Source organism: Triticum urartu, chromosome 5A (genome assembly GCF_056163025.1).
Source record: "Triticum urartu cultivar PI428250 chromosome 5A, HENAU_Tu73, whole genome shotgun sequence".
NCBI lineage: Eukaryota > Viridiplantae > Streptophyta > Magnoliopsida > Poales > Poaceae > Triticum > Triticum urartu.
This window is the reverse complement of record NC_141877.1, coordinates 632,555,614-632,574,140: the sequence shown is the minus strand read 5'-3', so window position 1 is coordinate 632,574,140 and position 18,527 is coordinate 632,555,614. Positions and strand designations below refer to the sequence as shown.

The 18,527-nt window shown below is 44.4% G+C and overlaps 1 protein-coding gene across 1 annotated transcript; it reads left to right on the top strand.

The window, feature by feature from the left end:
* Positions 1-8,394: 8,394 nt before the first annotated feature.
* On the top strand, positions 8,395-15,872 carry LOC125511228 (protein transport protein SEC13 homolog A). Its single transcript, XM_048676552.2, has 3 exons — positions 8,395-8,545; positions 8,917-8,958; positions 14,697-15,872. The coding sequence occupies exon 3, from the start codon at positions 14,785-14,787 to the stop codon at positions 15,700-15,702; it is 918 nt and encodes a 305-aa protein (XP_048532509.1). The 5' UTR covers positions 8,395-8,545; positions 8,917-8,958; positions 14,697-14,784; the 3' UTR covers positions 15,703-15,872.
* The last annotated feature ends 2,655 nt before the right edge of the window (positions 15,873-18,527 follow it).

Below are 18,527 nucleotides of genomic sequence, written 5' to 3'. Positions count from 1 at the left end.
ATTGTTGAATTCATTCATGATGCTACTGAAAATTATTATGAGGGAGGAACATATGCTTGTAGGAATTGTAATAATATCAAGTTTCCTCTCTATGTGCTTGAAGTTTTAAAGTTATGCTTGTTTTGCCTTCCTATGCTAGTTGATTATTGTTCCCATAAGTTGTTTGCTCACAAAATCCCTATGCATATGAAGTGGGTTAGACTTAAGTGTGCTAGTCATATTCTTCATGATGCTCTCTTTATGTTTCAATTCTTATCTTTTATGTGAGCATCATTGAAATCATCATGCGTAGCTAAGGGCGTTAAACGATAGCGCTTGTTGGGAGGCAACCCAACTTCATTTTTGTTCCTTGCTTTTTGTTCATGTTTAGTAATAAATAATTTATCCAGACCCTGTTATGATTGAGTTTTTAATGTTTTAATTAGTGTTTGTGCCAAGTAGAACCGTTGGGAAGACTTGGGGAAAGTCTTTGCGATCATGCTGTAAAAAATAGAAACTTTAGCGCTCACGAGAATTGCTGCCATTTTTTATTCGAGAGTGCTATTTAGTTAATTCTTTTTGAACATGATTAATAAATAAATTCCTCAGTTCCAGCAATTTATTTTAGAATTTTTGGGGTTCCATAAGTATATGTTTGATACAGATTACTACAGACTATTCTGTTTTTGACATATTCTGTTTCATCGTGTTGTTTGCTTATTTTGATGAATCTATGAGTAGTATCGGAGGGTATGAATCATAGAGAAGTTGGAATACAGTAGATATTACACCAATATGAATTTAGAATGAGTTCATTACAGTACCTTATGATGGTGATTTGCTTTCTTATACTAACGGAGCTTACGAGTTTTCTGTTAAGTTTTGTGTTGTGAAGTTTTCAAGTTTTGGGTAAATATTCGATGGACTATGGAATAAGGAGTGGCAAGAGCCTAAGCTTGGGGATTCCCAATTCACCCCAAGGTAATATTGAAGGACAACCAAGAGCCTAAGCTTGGGGATGCCCCGGAAGGCATCCCCTCTTTCGTCTTCGTTCATCGGTAACTTTACTTGGAGCTATATTTTTATTCACCACATGATATGTGTTTTGCTTGGAGCGTCAATTTATTTTGTTAGGATTTGCTTGCTGTTATTTAGAACAATGTTTTGCATCTTTTATTTCAATAAAAGTGGCATTGATAGTCTTTATTATGCCTATGTTACAAGTCTTCATGTTGTTGTTTGAAAACAGAAAGTTTACCGCTGTTGCAATAATTCCCTAGAAGAGTAAGAATGTGATAAAATGTTGAAACCTTTTGAATATTAAGATCTGATAAATTTACTACAGTGGGAATTTTCTTGCATAATTTTTGGGGTTAGGAAAGTATGGATCTTGCTGCACTCTTTACAGACTGTCCTGTTTAGGCAGATTTCTGTTATGTTTGCATTGTTTGCATATGTTTGCTTCTTTAATGATTCTATTTGAGGATAGGACTATTAAATATGCAGAGGCATTTAGTATGCAATGTTTAATAATAATTTTAGTGATTTGCTACAGTAGAGTATGATAAGGTTTTTGCAATGGTTTATACTAACTTATCTCACAAGTCCTTGTTGAGTTTTGTGTGGATGAAGCTTTTGAGATTTAGGGAGACCGTGCTATGAGAGGAATTAAGGAGACACAAAAGCTCAAGCTTGGGGATGCCCAAGGCACCCCAAGATAATATTTCAAGAAGTCTCAAGCGTCTAAGCTTGGGGATGCCCCGGTGGGCATCCCACCTTTCTTCTTCAACAACTATCGGTTAGTATCGGTTGATCCTAAGTTTTTGCTTCTTCACATGATATTTGCTATTCTTAGATGTCATTTTATTTTGTTTTGCTTGCTGTTTGAATAAAATACCAAGATCGGAAATTCTTAAATGTTAGAGAGTCTTCACATAGTTGCATAATTATTCGACTACTCATTGATCTTCACTTATATCTTTTGGAGTAGTTTGTCATTTGCTCTAGTGCTTCACTTATATCTTTTTTAGAGCACGGTGGTGGTTTTATTTTGAATAAATAGATGAATTCTCGTGCTTCACTTATATTATTTTGAGAGTCTTAAATAGCATGGTAATTTGCTTAAATAATCCTAATATGCTAGGCATCCAAGAATAGTAAAAACTTTCTTATGAGTGTGTTGAATACTAAGAGAAGTTTGATGCTTGATGATTGTTTTGAGATATGGAGGTAGTGATATTAAAGTCGTGCTAGTTGAGTAGTTGTGAATTTGAGAAATACTTGTGTTTAAGTTTGCAAGTCCCGTAGCATGCACGTATGGTAAACGTTATGTAACAAATTTGAAACATGAGGTGTTCTTTGATTGTCCTCCTTATGAGTGGCGGTCGGGGACGAGCGATGGTCTTTTCCTACCAATCTATCCCCCTAGGAGCATGCACGTAGTGCTTGGTTTTTGATGACTTGTAGATTTTTTCAATAAGTATGTGAGTTCTTTATGACTAATGTTGAGTCCATGGATTATACGCACTCTCACCCTTCCATCATTGCTAGCCTCTTCGGTACCGTGCATTGCCCTTTCTCACATTGAGAGTTGGTGCAAACTTCGCTGGTGCATCCAAACCCCGTGATATGATACGCTCTTTCACACATAAACCTCTTTATATCTTCCTCAAAACAGCCACCATACCTACCTATTATGGCATTTCCATAGCCATTCTGAGATATATTTCCATGCAACTTTCCACCGTTCCGTTTGTTATGACACGCTCCATCATTGTCATATTGCTTTGCATGATCATGTAGTTGACATCATATTTGTGGCAAAGCCACCATTCATAATTCTTTCATGCATGTCATTGATGAGTCATTGCACATCCCGGTACACCGCCGGAGGCATTCATATAGAGTCATACTTTGTTCTAGTATCGAGTTGTAAATAAATAGAAGTGTGATGATCATCATTTTCTAGAGCATTGTCCCAAGTGAGGAATAAAAAAAAGAGAAAGGCCATAAAAAAGAGAAGGCCCCCAAAAAAGAGAAAGGCCATAAAAAAAGAGAAGGCCCAAAAAAATGAGAGAAAAGGAGAGAAGGAACAATGCTACTATCCTTTGCCACACTTGTGCTTCAAAGTAGCACCATAATCCTCATGATAGAGAGTCTCTTGTTTTGTCACTTTCATATACTAGTGGGAATATTTCATTATAGAACTTGGCTTGTATATTCCAACAATGGGCCTCCTCAAGTGCCCTAGGTCTTCATGAGCAAGCAAGTTGGATGCACACCCACTTAGTTCTTTTGTTGAGCTTTCATACATTTATAGCTCTAGTGCATCCGTTGCATGGAAATCCCTACTCCTTGCATTGACATCAATTGATGGGCATCTCCATAGCTCATTGACTAGCCTCGTTGATGTGAGACTTTCTCCTTTTTGTCTTCTCCACATAACCCCCATCATCATATTCTATTCCACCCATAGTGCTATATCCATGGCTCGCGCTCATGTATTGCGTGAAGGTTTATAAAGTTTGAGATTACTAAAGTATGAAACAATTGCTTGGCTTGTCATCGAGGTTGTGCATGATGAGAGCATTCTTGTGTGATGAAAATGGAGCATGACTAAACTATATGATTTTGTAGGGATGAACTTTCTTTGGCCATGTTATTTTGAGAGGACATAATTGCTTAGTTAGTATGCTTGAAGTATTATTATTTTTATGTCAATATGAACTTTTATCTTGAATCTTTCGGATCTGAATATTCATACCATAATTAAGAAGAATTACATTGAAATTATGCCAAGTAGCACTCCGCATCAAAAATTCTGTTTTTTATCATTTACCTACTCGAGGACGAGCAAGAATTAAGCTTGGGGATGCTGATACGTCTCCAACGTATCTATAATTTTTGATTGCTCCATGCTATATTATCTTCTGTTTTGGACATTATAGGCTTTATTATCCACTTTTATATTATTTTGGGACTAACCTATTGGCCCAGAGCCCAGTGCCAGTTCCTGTTTTCCCCTTGTTTCAGTGTTTCGAAGAAAAGGAATATCAAACGGAGTTGAAACGGAATGAAACCTTCTGGAGAAGTTATTTTTGGAAGGAAAGCAACCCAGGAAAGTTGGAGTCCACGTCAAGGAAGCTTCGAGGAAGCCACGAGGTAGGGGGGCGCGCCCACCCCCCTGGGCGCGCCCTCCACCCTCGTGGCTCCCCTGATGTATTTCTTCCGCCTATATATACCCATATACCCTAAAACGATCGGGGAGCACAATTGATCGGGAGTTCCACCACCAGGAGCCCCCGTAGCCACCGAAACCAATCTAGACCCGTTCCGGCACCCTACCGGAGGGGGCAATCCCTCTCCGGTGGCCATCTTCATCATCCCGGTGCTCTCCATGACGAGGAGGGAGTATTTCTCCCTCGGGGCTGAGGGTATGTACCAGTAGCTATGTGTTTGATCTCTCTCTCTCTCTCTCTCGTGTTCTTGATGTGATACGATCTTGATGTATCGCGAGCTTTGCTATTATAGTTGGATCTTATGATGTTTTCTCCCCCATCTACTCTCTTGTAATGGATTGAGTTTCCCCTTTGAAGTTATCTTATCGGATTGAGTCTTTAAAGATTTGAGAACACTTGATGTATGTCTTGCCGTGCGTATCTGTGGTGACAATGGGATATCACATGATTCACTTGATGTATGTTTTGGTGATCAACTTGCGGGTTCCCCCCATGAACCTATGCATAGTGGTTGGCACACGTTTTCGTCGTGATTCTCCGGTAGAAACTTCGGGGCACTCTTTGAGGTTCTATATGTTGGTTGAATAGATGAATCTGAGATTGTGTGATGCATATCGTATAATCATACCCACAGATACTTGAGGTGACATTAGAGTATCTAGGTGACATCAGGGTTTTTGTTGATTTGTGTCTTAAGGTGTTATTCTAGTACGAACTCTAGGGATGTTTGTGACACCTATAGGAATTGCCCAACGGATTGATTGGAAAGAATAACTTTGAGGTGGTTTCGTACCCTACCATAATCTCTTTGTTTGTTCTCCGCTATTAGTGACTTTGGAGTGACTCTTTGTTGCATGTTGAGGGATAGTTATATGATCCAATTATGTTATTATTGTTGAGGGAATTTGCACTATGAAAGTATGAACCCTAGGCCTTGTTTCAACACATTGCAATACCGTTTACGCTCACTTTTATCATTAGTTACCTTGCTGTTTTTATATTTTCAGATTACAAAAACCTTTATCTACCATCCATATACCACTTGTATCACCATCTCTTCGTCGAACTAGTGCACCTATACAATTTACCATTGTATTGGGTGTGTTGGGGACACAATAGACTCTTTGTTATTTGGTTGCAGGGTTGCTTGAGAGAGACCATCTTCATCCTACGCCTCCTACGGATTGATAAACCTTAGGTCATCCACTTGAGGGAAACTTGCTACTGTCCTACAAACCTCTGCACTTGGAGGCCCAACAACGTCTACAAGAAGAAGGTTGTGTAGTAGACATCATCCCCATCGTTGTAAGATAAGGCCATTCCAAATTTGCAATACCAAGCATTTTCTCCTTCTAGTACCACCATGTGTGCTCCAAGCCTCAAGTGATGTGTACTACTACTACTGCTACTAGTGTGTGTGTATGTGATACACTAGTGAGTGTGTGAGTAGTACGTGTGTGTGCTCATCCGCCGGTCGTTTATCAGTGTACTCGAATTGCTAGCGAGTAGTTTTGGGCTACCAATTGGTATCAGAGCCCCAGGTTGTGATAGCCATGGCCTGTGCAAAAGGAGTGCAGCAGCACACCATATCGGATGGTTCCTAGTCGTGGCTATCACATGACGGCTCCCAGTCGCCGCCTCCGAAGGAGCGGTGAGGGCGCAGCCGGTCCAGGCAAGGAAGCTGCTGCCGCTGGTGTTGCATGCATGCAGCTGCATGCATGCATGCATGCAGCACCAACGTCAACAGCTTCCTTTGCATGTAAGGAAGTGGTAGTTTCCTAGTAGTACGCTTAGATGGTGTAAGGAACTTACCTAGAGGTTTCCTTGGTAGTACATGGTAGTTTCGTGTGTGTTGTGCACGTCCAGCACATAGTCGGTTTTAGAACCACTATATAAGGGGCAGGTCCCTATCGTTGTAAGATAAGGCCACTCCAAGTTTGCAATACCAGGCATTTCCTCCTTCTAATACCATCATATGTGCTCCAAGCCTCAAGTGTTGTGTACTACTACTGCTGCTGTTACTAGTGTGTATGTGATACACTGGTGTGCCTCCTATAGGGCCAACCATGTAGGGAGAAAGGGAAAGGAGAGGAGGAAAAGAAAAGTATGAACTAGGACTCCTACTTCCTTCCCCCCCCCCCTCCTTCCTTTCCCCTTTGTCCAAATATAGTAAGGGGGCCGAATTAGACTAGGGTCCCAAGTAGGATTCCTCCTACTTGGGCGCGCCCTAGGCTGCCTCCCTCCCTCTTCATTCTTTATATACGTGGGGAGGGCACCCCTAGAAGACACATCAATTGTTCCTAGCCGTGTGCGGTGCCCCCTCCACAGTTACACATCTCGGTCATATCGTCGTAGTGCTCAGGCGAAGCGCTGTGCCGGTAACTTCATCATCACCGTCGCCACGTCGTCGTGCTGATGGAACTCTCCCTCGGCCTCAACTGGATCAAGAGCTCGAGGGACGTCATCGAGCTGAACGTGTGCTGAACACGGAGGTGTCGTACTTTGGTGGTTGGATCAGTTGGATCGTGAAGACGTTCGACTACATCAATCGCGTTACTAAACGCTTTCGCTTTCGGTCTACGAGGATACGTGGGCACACTATCCCCGCTCGTTGCTATGCTTCTCCTAGATAGATCTTGCCTGCTCGTAGGATTTTTTTTTAAAATACTACGTTCCCCAAAAGCGACGCACCGACGCAGATCACTGCCTCAAGATTAAGAGCCCGTACACGATTCCATCTCTTATTGAAAAATGAAATCGAGGCAGGAATCTATGGTTGAATTATTCAACCTATATCAATCTACAATGGTGGAAAGCATTAAAAAAGGCGGCTGCTACGGATCAACCGACTTATTTCCTGAGAAGTCAGTCGACTCCTAAGCTGTCAGATTCGTCCTCGCCATCAATTGGATTCGGTCAACGCCACCGCACAGGGCCGTCCTTCTATCATCGCAACCGCGACGGAGCAAACGAAGCACCTCGCCGTGGGAAGCATCATCGTCCGGCTCGCAGCTGGCACCACACCCCCTCTCGCTAGTAGCGCAACAGTGCTCCACAGCCGGCCGCCGGCGACGCTTCACCGCAGCGCCAAACCCCGGTGCGATGGCGCTCCATCGCAGCACCCGCCACCACCGGTGAAGCTCCATTGCAGCTCCGGGCCGTCGTCGATCCCTGCATCACAGCACCGACAGCCGCCGGTGAAGCTCCATTGTAGCATCGACCACTTGCATCGCAGCACGAGCAGCCGCCGGTGAAGCTCCATTGCAGCACCGAGCACCGCATCACAGCTCCGGGCCGCCAATGAGCGCTGCATCGCATCACCGATAGTCGCCGGTGAAGCTCCACTGCAACACCGCTGGGCAACCATCCGCCCGTTGCAGCGTCGCCGCGCGACACCCCATTGCAGCGTCGGTGATCCCCCATGCACCACCGTCCACGAGCGGGCTTGCATCGGGCTTCATCTCCTAGCTGGCCACTACAACACACGTGTACTGCGGCGATTCGCCAGTTGAAGAAGAGAGATGGGGGCAGGGAGGAGCATCGTGGCCGGAGGGAGCGCTGGATCTGATAGCTACGGGGAGCTGTTGGGGTCAACGACTCAGTTTGTTTGGCTGAGGCGCTCTTGTGTGGATAAAGATGAGGATGGAGAAAGCAGTGTGGGGTCCCGCTGGGACACGTGTCACGCGTCAGAGGAGGGTTAGGCTGGTCGTAATAGGAGTATCATAAGTAGTATCATGTGCGCCAACTAAGCAATTTTGATGATGTGGCATAGAATTAAATGAAGAAAGAAAGGCTTGAGTATCATATCATGATACCGTATCATATTAAATGATGTGCTACTTTGTGTCATGCATAACAATAAATGTAGTCCTATATGATACTAATATATGATACCATGCATTACGAATGTAGTATCATACACTAGTATGATATGCATGATACTAATATATGATACTCTCCATTACAATCAGCCTTACGCAGCGCTGTAATCAAGCGGCTGTTTTCAAAGGTTTTTCCTAAAAAAACCTTTCCCGACATGTACATGTGTTGGCGTACTTTCTCATCTTACACCCTGTTTGGATGTAGGAAAAACTGTTTGGAATTGGCAATCTGGAATTGCCAGGCCAAATTTTGTTGTTTGGGGGTGGTACAGGATTTGGGCTTGGAGAAGTTGGCCCAATTCCAAGCGATCTCGCGCAAGGTTTCCGAGCGGACGAGCTCGGAAAGGCTCGGAAACGCCCAGCAGCCCCCACCCCGCATACCTCGCTCGTTCGCTGGACGACCTGCTCTCGCTCCCGACTCCCCTGAAGCAACCGCCGGCGGCGGCGGTCAGTTCTCCGGCCCTCCTCTCCCTCTCCCATCCGTCCCCTCCCTCCTCTCCCTCCGATCCGTCCCCTCATCCTCTTCCACCGTTCTCCGGCCATGGCGCGACCTCCTCCGGCGAGGCCCTCAAACCCTAGATTCTGTAGAAGGGGATTTGCGGCGGGAATAGGTCGTCCGCAGGGGAACGACGGTGGTAGTGGAACGACGGCGGGAGTGGCGCCATCCCCTCCCGTGTGGAGCTCGAATTTTTGTGGTGTCCGTAGGGGAACTCGAATTTTGTGGTGTTCACTGTACCTCCTCAGATGCAGTCCAATGCCTCGAATTTAAGAGCTCGAATTTGTGTGTTGCTTAAGTATGATTTGTTTGAACTATGCAGGTTCCCAGGGGATTTAGGAGCTCAAATTTCCGTGGTGCCAAGGTATATTATCTACTCGTACCCCATGTTTGTACTGTGATTTTGTTTTGTCATTTATACACATGTTGTTGCGATGGTTTATTATGTATCAATGCTCTGAATAATGTGAGCTCAAACCCTGCCTATGGGGCACAACACGTTGGGCAGGTAGTTTACTTGGCTTGCAAGGGCTAGGTAGTTTCCTAGTTATTTCCTAGTAGTTTCCTTAGCGTTGTAAGGAGGTTGACTAGAAGTAGACTACAGCTGTGTAAGCAATTACGTAGTATTTTCTCGGAAATGGCTTTGCATGGCCATGGTAGAAACCACGTAATTCCTAGTGTGTGTGCGTGTGCTGTGCACATCCCAGCCTATAAAAGGACCCGGCTCCTTCACTTGTAACAAGGCCATTTCATTCCAATCCATCCAGCCTCATAGCAAAGCTTGTGCTAGTACGTGAGCTCCTCCTCACTTATATCAGTGTGTGTATGTCCAAAATACAAAGAGTGTGTTCTGCTAGTTAGTATTAGTTTCAGTGTACTTTGTGTTTCCTCGACATCGTCTGATCCTCGAGAGCCAGCTAGACTGTAGTTGGGCTAACATTGGCATTAGAGCCTCAGGTTATGCTGAAGCATGCCGAAAGAAGGCGTTGCGGGCGACGGCTCCAAGACCGCCGAGCAGAGCTCGGCTGAGGAGGCCCGTGCGGCGGACTCGCTCGCGCCGCGAGGCAGGCCGGGAGGCGGGCTGGAAGCCACGCTCCGTGCGAGACGTGGGCATGTCCAGTACCTCCTTCCCTCTCCTCACGCGGACCAACTACCCCACTTGGTCGCTCCTGATGAAAGTCATCATGGAGCCCCGGCATATGTGGAAAGCCGTGGAAACCGGTGATGTCGAGTACGAGGAGGACCGGCTGGCGATGGAGGCGATCTTGCGCTCCGTCCCACCGGAGATGGTGCTCACCCTTGGCGCCAAGAAGACGGCCAAGGAAGCATGGGACACCATCAAGACCGCGCATCGGCGTGGAGCGTGTACGGGAGTTGAAGGCCCAGACCTTGCGCCTCCAGTACGAGGAGATTCGGTTCAAGGCCGGTGAACAAGTCAACGACTTCGCCTTGTGGCTGCAAGGTCTCGTCACCGAGCTCGCAACGCTCGGAGATCCCATCGACAACAAGATGGTGATTCTCAAGTTTCTCCAAGTCGTCCCCAGGCAGTACAAGCAACTGGCCTGGTCCATCGAGAGCTTGGTGGATCTCTCCACCATGACGATCGAGGAGCTGGTAGGGCAGCACCTCGCCAACGGCGAGGTCGGAGCTATTCGACGCCGACGACAGCGTTGGCGTCCCACACAGGTTCCGATGCATGGGGGATCTTCTCGGCAAGCCTGTGACAACGCCGCGGCAGCCTGAGAAGGAGGACGTTGATGACGACGAAGTCCTGCATATGATGGCCGGCGAGGAGCCGACCACGTTCGCGGAGGCCGAGCAAGAGGATTGCTGGCACCACGCGATGCTGGACGAGTTGGTGTCGATCAACGACAACGCCACTTGGACACTCACCACACTGCCTGTTGGGCATTGAGCCATCGGGCTCAAGTGGGTGTTCAAGGTGAAGAAGGACGAGCATGGCGCCATTGTCAAGCACAAGGCGCGCCTTGTCAAAAAGGGCTACGTGCAGCGTGAAGGAGTGGACTTTGAGGAACTCTTTGCTCCGGTGGCAAGGCTGGAGTCCGTGCGGCTCATCCTTGCTGTGGCTGCTCACCGCGGGTGGGAGGTACACAACATGGATGTCAAGTAGGCGTTTCTCAACGGCGACCTTAACGAGGAGGTGTACGTCTCCCAGCCTCCAGGATTCGTTGCCAAGAACCACTAGCAAGGCGTATACAGGCTACACAAGGCCCTGTACGGTCTCCGGCAAGCCCCAAGTGCGTGGAACACCAAGCTCGATGCAAGCCTCGCATCCCTTGGGTTCTCAAGCAGCGCTTCTGAGCACGGCGTGTACTCGCGTGGCACCGTGAACACGCTGCTCATCGTCGGCATCTACGTTGATGACATGGTCATCGTCGGGGCAGAGCCTGAAGAGGTTCGACGCTTCAAGGGAGAGATGCATCGTCTCTTCAGCATGAGCGACCTCGGGCTGCTTCGGTACTACCTCGGACTAGAGGTGAGCCATGAGGGTGGTCGCATCACGATCACGCAAGCGGCCTACGCCGCGAAGATGCTCGAGCGAGCAGGCATGAAGGACTGCCATGCCGTGCACGCTCCAATGGAGGCACGGCTGAAGCTCAGCAAGGATAGCTCCGAGAAGGCGGTGGATGCTACGCTCTATCGCAGCATCATCGGGAGCCTCAGGTATCTCGTGCACACCCGACCTAACATCACGTTCGCTGTCGGGTACTTGAGTAGCTTCATGGAAGCTCCGGCAAGCGATCATCTCGCTGCCGTCAAGCACCTACTCCGGTACATCGCGGGTACACTCACGTATGGATGCGTGTATCATCGTGGCGATGGCGAGAGTTTACTCGGCTACAGCGACTCCGACCACAATGGTCATTTGGACTCCTGGAAAAGCACCTTTGGCATACTGTTTTTTCTTGGGAGCAGTCCCATCAGCTGGCAATCGGTGAGGCAGAAGGTTGTCGCCGCTTCTTTGTGCGAGGCGGAGTACATCGCGGCAGCTGCAGTGGCATGTCAGGGAATCTGGTTGGCTCACCTTCTTGGCGAGATGCTAAACCAAGACACCGCCCCTGCACACATCTTCGTCGACAACAAGTCGGCGATTTCCCTCTGCAAGAACCTAGTGCTTCATGACCGCAGCAAGCACATCGATCTCCGCCATCACTTCATACATAGGTAGTTTCCTGTTATTTCCTAGTAGTTTCCTTAGCGTTGTATGGAGGTTGACTAGAAGTAGACTACAGCTGTGTAAGCAATTACATAGTAGTTTCTAGGAAATGGCTTTGCATGGCCATGGTAGTAGCCACGTAATTCCTAGTGTGTGTGCGTGTGTTGTGCACATCCCGGCCTATAAAAGGACCCGGCTCCTTCACTTGTAACAAGGCCATTTCATTCCAATCCATCCAACCTTATAGCAAAGCTTGTGCTAGTACGTGAGCTCCTCCTCACTTATATCAGTGTGTGTATGTCCAGAATACAAAGAGTGTGTTCTGCTAGTTAGTACTAGTTTCAGTGTACTTTGTGTTTCCTCGACTTCGACTGATCCTCGAGAGCCAGCTAGACTGTGGTTGGGCTAACAAATAATTTGTGGACAAATGGTGTGTGCATTGTAGCTTTTTTCATCATGTCTCAACAAGAGTTGGTTGCCTACATTACCGAAGAGAACAAAAGAAGAAAAAGAAAGAGGATATTGTTGACAAAGCAGTATTTCAACTCTAGCATTTTCTTATCTTAGTTCTCAGAGGGCACCGAGGAATCTCGGATGCTTCGATGATGATGAGGAAAAGGTTGCATATCGGGAGTATATATTGAAACAAACTTATGAGGGGTCCGAGACAAATTGCTATGATAAGCTACGCTTAACTAAAAGAAACTTTCATGATCTTTTGTGCTATGTTGTGTGAGAAGTGTGGTCTCAAAGATAGCCCGTTTGTGACTGTAGAAGAAAAATGTTGCTATGTTCTTACAAGTTGTTGGACATGGACTTAAGATGAGGATGTTGGGTGGCACGTACCAGCGTTCTTTAGAGACCATCAGTAGGCATTTCTCTACTGTGTTGTCAGCCATCCTATCTCTAACTCGGGAGTTTATCAAGCTTCCTGATCCTTCTATCACCCCTCTCGATGATTACAAGTGGATGTGGTTTCCTAATGCACTTGGAGCACTAGATGGGTGTCATATTCCTGTGTTTGTTAATGCTGCTGACAAAGGGAGGTATAGGAATAGGCACCAAGATATCACCACTTACATGCTAAGTGTGGTTGATTGGAACATGAAATTTCTCTATGTTCTACCTTGTTTGGAGGGTTCGGCATCGGACTCGGGAGTGCTAAAAGATGCTATGAGAATTGATCTTGAAGATGCATTTGTTGTACCATAGGGTACGACTCTTTCTCTTTGCATTTCATTTCTCATATTTAATTGTTAGCTACTTACGTACTTGTCAATAGGAAAGTACTATCTTGTTGATGCTGGCTATACCAATGGACCTGGATTTCTATCTCCATTCAGATCCACTTGATACCACTTGAAAGAGTGGGTTGCCAGTCAACAACAGCCCCAAAATGAAAAGGAGTTGTATAACTTGTGCCATGCTCGTGCTAGAAATGTTGTGGAGAGAACCTTTGGCTTGTTGAAGAAAAAATAGGCCATCTTGCGTTCTTGTTGTTTCTTTGACATAGAGGACCAAATAACACATGTTCATTTGGTAGTTCATATTGAAATCTCTACAAAAGACTTATATTTAGGAACGGAGGGAGTACAAAGGATTTGCCAAAAACCTGTGTGGTCAATTGACCGCACTCCTCTCAACGTGGCTTCGCCCCTGTATTATGAAGTCATGTAAGGTGCTTTAACATAACCATGAAGCCTCATGGCTGCAGCTACATGTTGGGAAGTTTATTTGTTTTCGTTTGTTTGGATCAATAAAAGGTGAATGTGTAAATGGACAAATAGAAGCCTACAACAGCTATCTAGCGTTATTATTCCATCTGGTTATTATTTTGGTTGTTTCATTTGGAGATTGGATTTTCAGTAGCACCATTTTGCATGTATGCTTTTTTACTTTAAAATTTTCAACTCAAATTGTCCTCTTTTTGGGTCGGGGGGAGGGGCTTCTAAAGTTAGTGCTATTACAGTTGTTTTCTACTCCCTCCGTTCCATAAATCTTGTCGTGGTCTTAGTTCATACGACGACAAGTATTATGGAACGGAGGGAGTATTATCTATTTCGGCCTATTGTGGTAGTTTTTAATTTAATTGTAGTAAACATCAGTGGTTTGTGGGTTGCAACAATAAGTGGACAATTTTTTGTTGCATGTTATATTTCTACTTTATACACCACCTAACCGCATCTCCAAATAGTCCATGTTATACAGCCAGCACATGAATTTCTTCTTCAAAATTCTTAATTGCTGTGAAAGATGTCATCATTCTAGTGCCACTGTCTTACTGCTCTTTCTTCCTTTGTCGTAAGATGTTCAAGTGAACAATATCTAGTACTGAACTAGCTGGACATTGTTTTGTCGTAATACCATCCCATTTCATGCATGTATACTACAAGAGATGTGAATTAAGTTTAGCATATCTGTATCTGCTGGGGGTGTCGATATCTCTTTATTTCTAACTGTGAGTACTATATTGTTTTCCAGAATTCCTAGTTTATTAGGCTAATTTTGTATAGATGGTATATAAGTATTAGTCAGGCAGTCACACTCATCAGTCTCATAAGCAGTTAGATGATTCATTTTGTGATTTTAGGAAACAATGTTGTATTGACATTTGATATGCTGGTAGCAAATTAGTGTATTGATCTTGGTGTGCCAAAATTGTTAGACTTATAACTGTAACATCAGCATTGTTACAAATTATAACATGTACCCCCTCTGTTCATAAATATAAGAGCGTTTAGATCACTACTTTAGTGATCTAAATGCTCTTATATTTCTTTACAGAGGGAGTAACTGTTTCTTTTTAAAATGAAACACACCCAGCTCCGTATGTACAAATGCAACTATGCTACTTGTTTCAACGAATGGTACTATTTAAATTTTACTCTGCTTTATTCTTTGACGTAATGTTCTTTAAATGTTAGGTTTCTGTTACTATCAGATAGGAGCCTGAGGTGGTCAACGAATAACATTTGGTTAACACTTAAAAGCTGACGTTACGTAATTGGAACAATGCCTCCTCATAAGATAGAGACTGGGCACCAGGATGTGGTGCATGACATCGCGATGGATTACTACGGGAAGCGCCTCGCCACTGCATCCTCTGATAACACAATAAAGATCATTGGCGTAAGTGGCACCTCGCAGCAGCAACTTGCTACTTTGAGCGGACACCAGGGCCCAGTTTGGCAAGTCGCGTGGGCTCATCCTAAGTATGGTTCCATGCTTGCATCCTGCAGCTATGATGGGCGGGTTATAATATGGAAAGAAGGGGGCAAACCTGATGAGTGGACACAGTTTCACACTTTCACTGAGCACAAGTCTTCTGTAAATTCCATTGCTTGGGCGCCTCATGAACTCGGCATCTGCTTGGCTTGTGGTTCATCTGATGGGAACATTTCAGTCTTCACAGCTCGTTCTGATGGTGGGTGGGAGACGACGCGCATCGACCAGGCTCATCCAGTGGGCGTGACCTCTGTTTCCTGGGCTCCAGCGATGGCCCCTGGTGCCCTAATCAGCCCAGGGCCTTCTGGGCAGTTTGAATATGTTCAGAAACTTGCTTCTGGTGGCTGTGACAACACTGTCAAGGTGTGGAAGCTCACCAACGGAAGTTGGAGGATGGACTGCTTCCCAGCCCTTCAGATGCACAGGGACTGGGTGAGAGACGTCGCCTGGGCTCCAAACCTAGGCCTCCCAAAGTCCACAATCGCCAGCGCCTCTCAGGATGGAACTGTAGTCATCTGGACAGCGCCGAAAGAAGGCGAGCAATGGGAAGGCAGGGTTCTGAATGATTTCAGAACCCCTGTTTGGAGGTTGTCATGGTCGCTGACAGGAAACATACTGGCGGTCTCTGATGGCAACAACAATGTGACCCTGTGGAAAGAAGCTGTGGACGGTGAATGGCAGCAAGTGACTACCGTCGAGCCATAGATGTTTCGTGTTCTACCTCTAGCTGCATTTATATCGCTATCATAACAAATGTAGTCTGTCTTTATTTTATCTGTATGGCTTCGATTACAAGTGGTAACTCCCCGTGATTGTTAGGCTGTTGCCTGTGACAAGCTTTTTTCTTGGTCAAAAAGCAGATAATTTGGAACTTCTATCCCAATTGGACTCATGTATGGTTACGAGGACTTTTGCCTGGCCAGGCAGCTGTACGTACAACTTTTTTTTTGTTTGGTTGCAAACCTGGCCTGAGACAAATACTTTAAATATTAAATAAATAGATTTGATGGCTGAGCTGCATCCCATTCTATCGGCCTAGACCAGACCAGGCTAATCAACCTGCCTGTATGCTAGCCAGGCTAATCAGCTGCATGTTGCCAGGGTCATGTCCAGAACTTCAGGTTTTAAACCAAACAACAACCTGTCACATCTCAGAGAGGTCGTCAGGTGAGGCAAATCCTGCCAGGTTTCGGTCAGTTTGGCGACTGTGTGAGTGCTTGCTCTCGATTAAAGCTGCGATTAAATTACAGCATTGCTTTCCGGAAGCAAACCAAGTTTGCTGATAGTTTGGCAAGAAACTCATTTGATAGTCGATCTTCTGGTTCTTGGGAAAACTTAATCGCTGATTTTGTGTCTCATCTTCTTGTAACTAACATGACTATTTTATGAGAAATAAAGTCTATTATACCATAAAAAGAAATCAGACCTGCGCGCGATTACTATTATCTTGTGTAGACAAATTTTTCATCGTGCTTTACCCCTTTCATTGTAAAATACACAAAGCTTTTAACATGGATTCACTCCTAAAAAATCTAACTCATGTGGACAAACTTGTTAAATTTTTTATTCGATTTTCTTATAAACTGGATCAGCCTTCTGGCATATTGACCCTTTTTAGTATATTCAGGTGGGTGAACTGAAAAGGGGTGCAGCGCGCACCCACTACCCCCGCGCCATTTAGGGCCAGCCCTTGTGCGGGGCTGGATGCCCCCTGTTTCTTTTTTTCAATTCGTTTTGTCTTGTTTTTTTTCTTTCTGTTTTTGTTTTTCTTCTTTAAATATCTTGGGAATTCAAAAGGTTTCAAATATTGAAAAATATTAATTTTCAGAAAAAATAATCAAGAAATCATAAATGATCGTGGATTCAAAAAATTGTTTGTGATTTTTAAAAAAGTTTGCATATTCATAAAGTGTTCATGATTTTGAAAAAATGCTCTGAATGGTAACAAATGTTCAAATTTTAAAAAATAACTCCATATTCAAAAAAACTGTTCGTGAATTTGAGCAAATGTTTGCGAACTCAAAAAATATTTCATGAACTTTAAAAACTGTTTATAAAACAAGTTCATTTATTAAAAAAATGTTGGTTCACTCACAAATATTCATATTTCAATAATGTTTGTGAAAAAAAAAATATTAATGAATTTCAATACAGATCCTCGATCCAAAAAAAATCACGACTTAAAGAAAAAGTTCACAAAAAACAGTATGTGAAATCGTAACTTTTGTACAATTTCAAAGATATTTGTGAATTTACTAAAATGTTCATGAATTTAAAAATGCTCACGACTTCATACCAATATATGCAAACTAAAAAACATGATTTCAAATAGTTGTTCAAGATTTCAAAAACTGCTCACGATTTTGAGTTTTCTTTATGTTTTCTGAAATAATGATCACAAATCTGTAAAAATATATTCATGAAGTTAAAATATGTTCGCACGTTGAAAAAATATTCATGATATAACAAAGGATCACGAATTTGAAAAAATGCTTGGAAAAAGAATAATAAAAAGAGAAGGAAAAAGAAAAATAAGAAATAAGAAAAATAAAAGAAACATGAAAAGGAATAAAAATAGAAAAAAGAAAACCAGAAAACAAACAAAAAATAAAGGAGGGAACAAAAATGATATAAACCCAAAAAAAATCAAAAGGTAAAGAGAGCAACTAGTTAATGAGCGCTCCTTCGGGAGCCTCGCAACGATCAACGCCACTTGGCGTGCACCTTGCCATTCGCCACGTGTCGCCCTTTGGGTGCTCCCTCCGGATTTTTTTTCCGCATGCCTTTCCAGCTTTTCAAACGGGGTTTTCTGGGTTTTTTTGACGTTTTGGTTTTCCATCGGTCTTCGTTTAAAAAAATGCGTGAAAAATTGCGTTATTTTCGCGAGAGTCACGGTTTTGCTTCTGCGAGAGGTACGGTTTTGCTTTTGCTAGAGTCACGGCCGTGCCTCTCGAAAACGAAAACAGATACGTTTTCAATTTTTTTTCCTTCGCGAGAGTCATGATTTTGCTTCCGCGAGAGGCACAGTTGTGCTTTAGCGAGAGTCACAGCTGTGCCTCTCGGAAATGAAAAAAAAACACGTTTTCTATTTTTTTATTTCGCGAGAGTCACGGTTTTGCTCCCTCGAGAGGTACGTTTGTGCTTTCACGAGAGTCACGTCCGTGCCGCTCGGAAACGGAAAAAAAACGCGTTTTCTGTTTTTTTTTCGCGAAAGTCACGGTTTTGCTTCCGTGAGAGGCACGGTTGTGCTTTCGTGAGAGTCATGGCCGTGCCTCTCGGAAACGGGAAAAATGCATTATCTTTTCTTTTTCTTTCGCGAGTCACGGTTTTGCTTCCGCGAGAGGCACGGTTGTGCTTTTGCGAGAGTCACGGTCATGCCTTCCCGGAAACAAAAAAAAACATGTTTTCTCTTCTTTGTTTTTTCTTTCCACGAGAGTTCTGGTTTTGCTTCCGCGAGATGCATGGTTGTGATTTCGTGAGAGGCATGGACGTGCCTCTTTCGGAAAGGGAAAAAACCCGTGCTTCCGGTT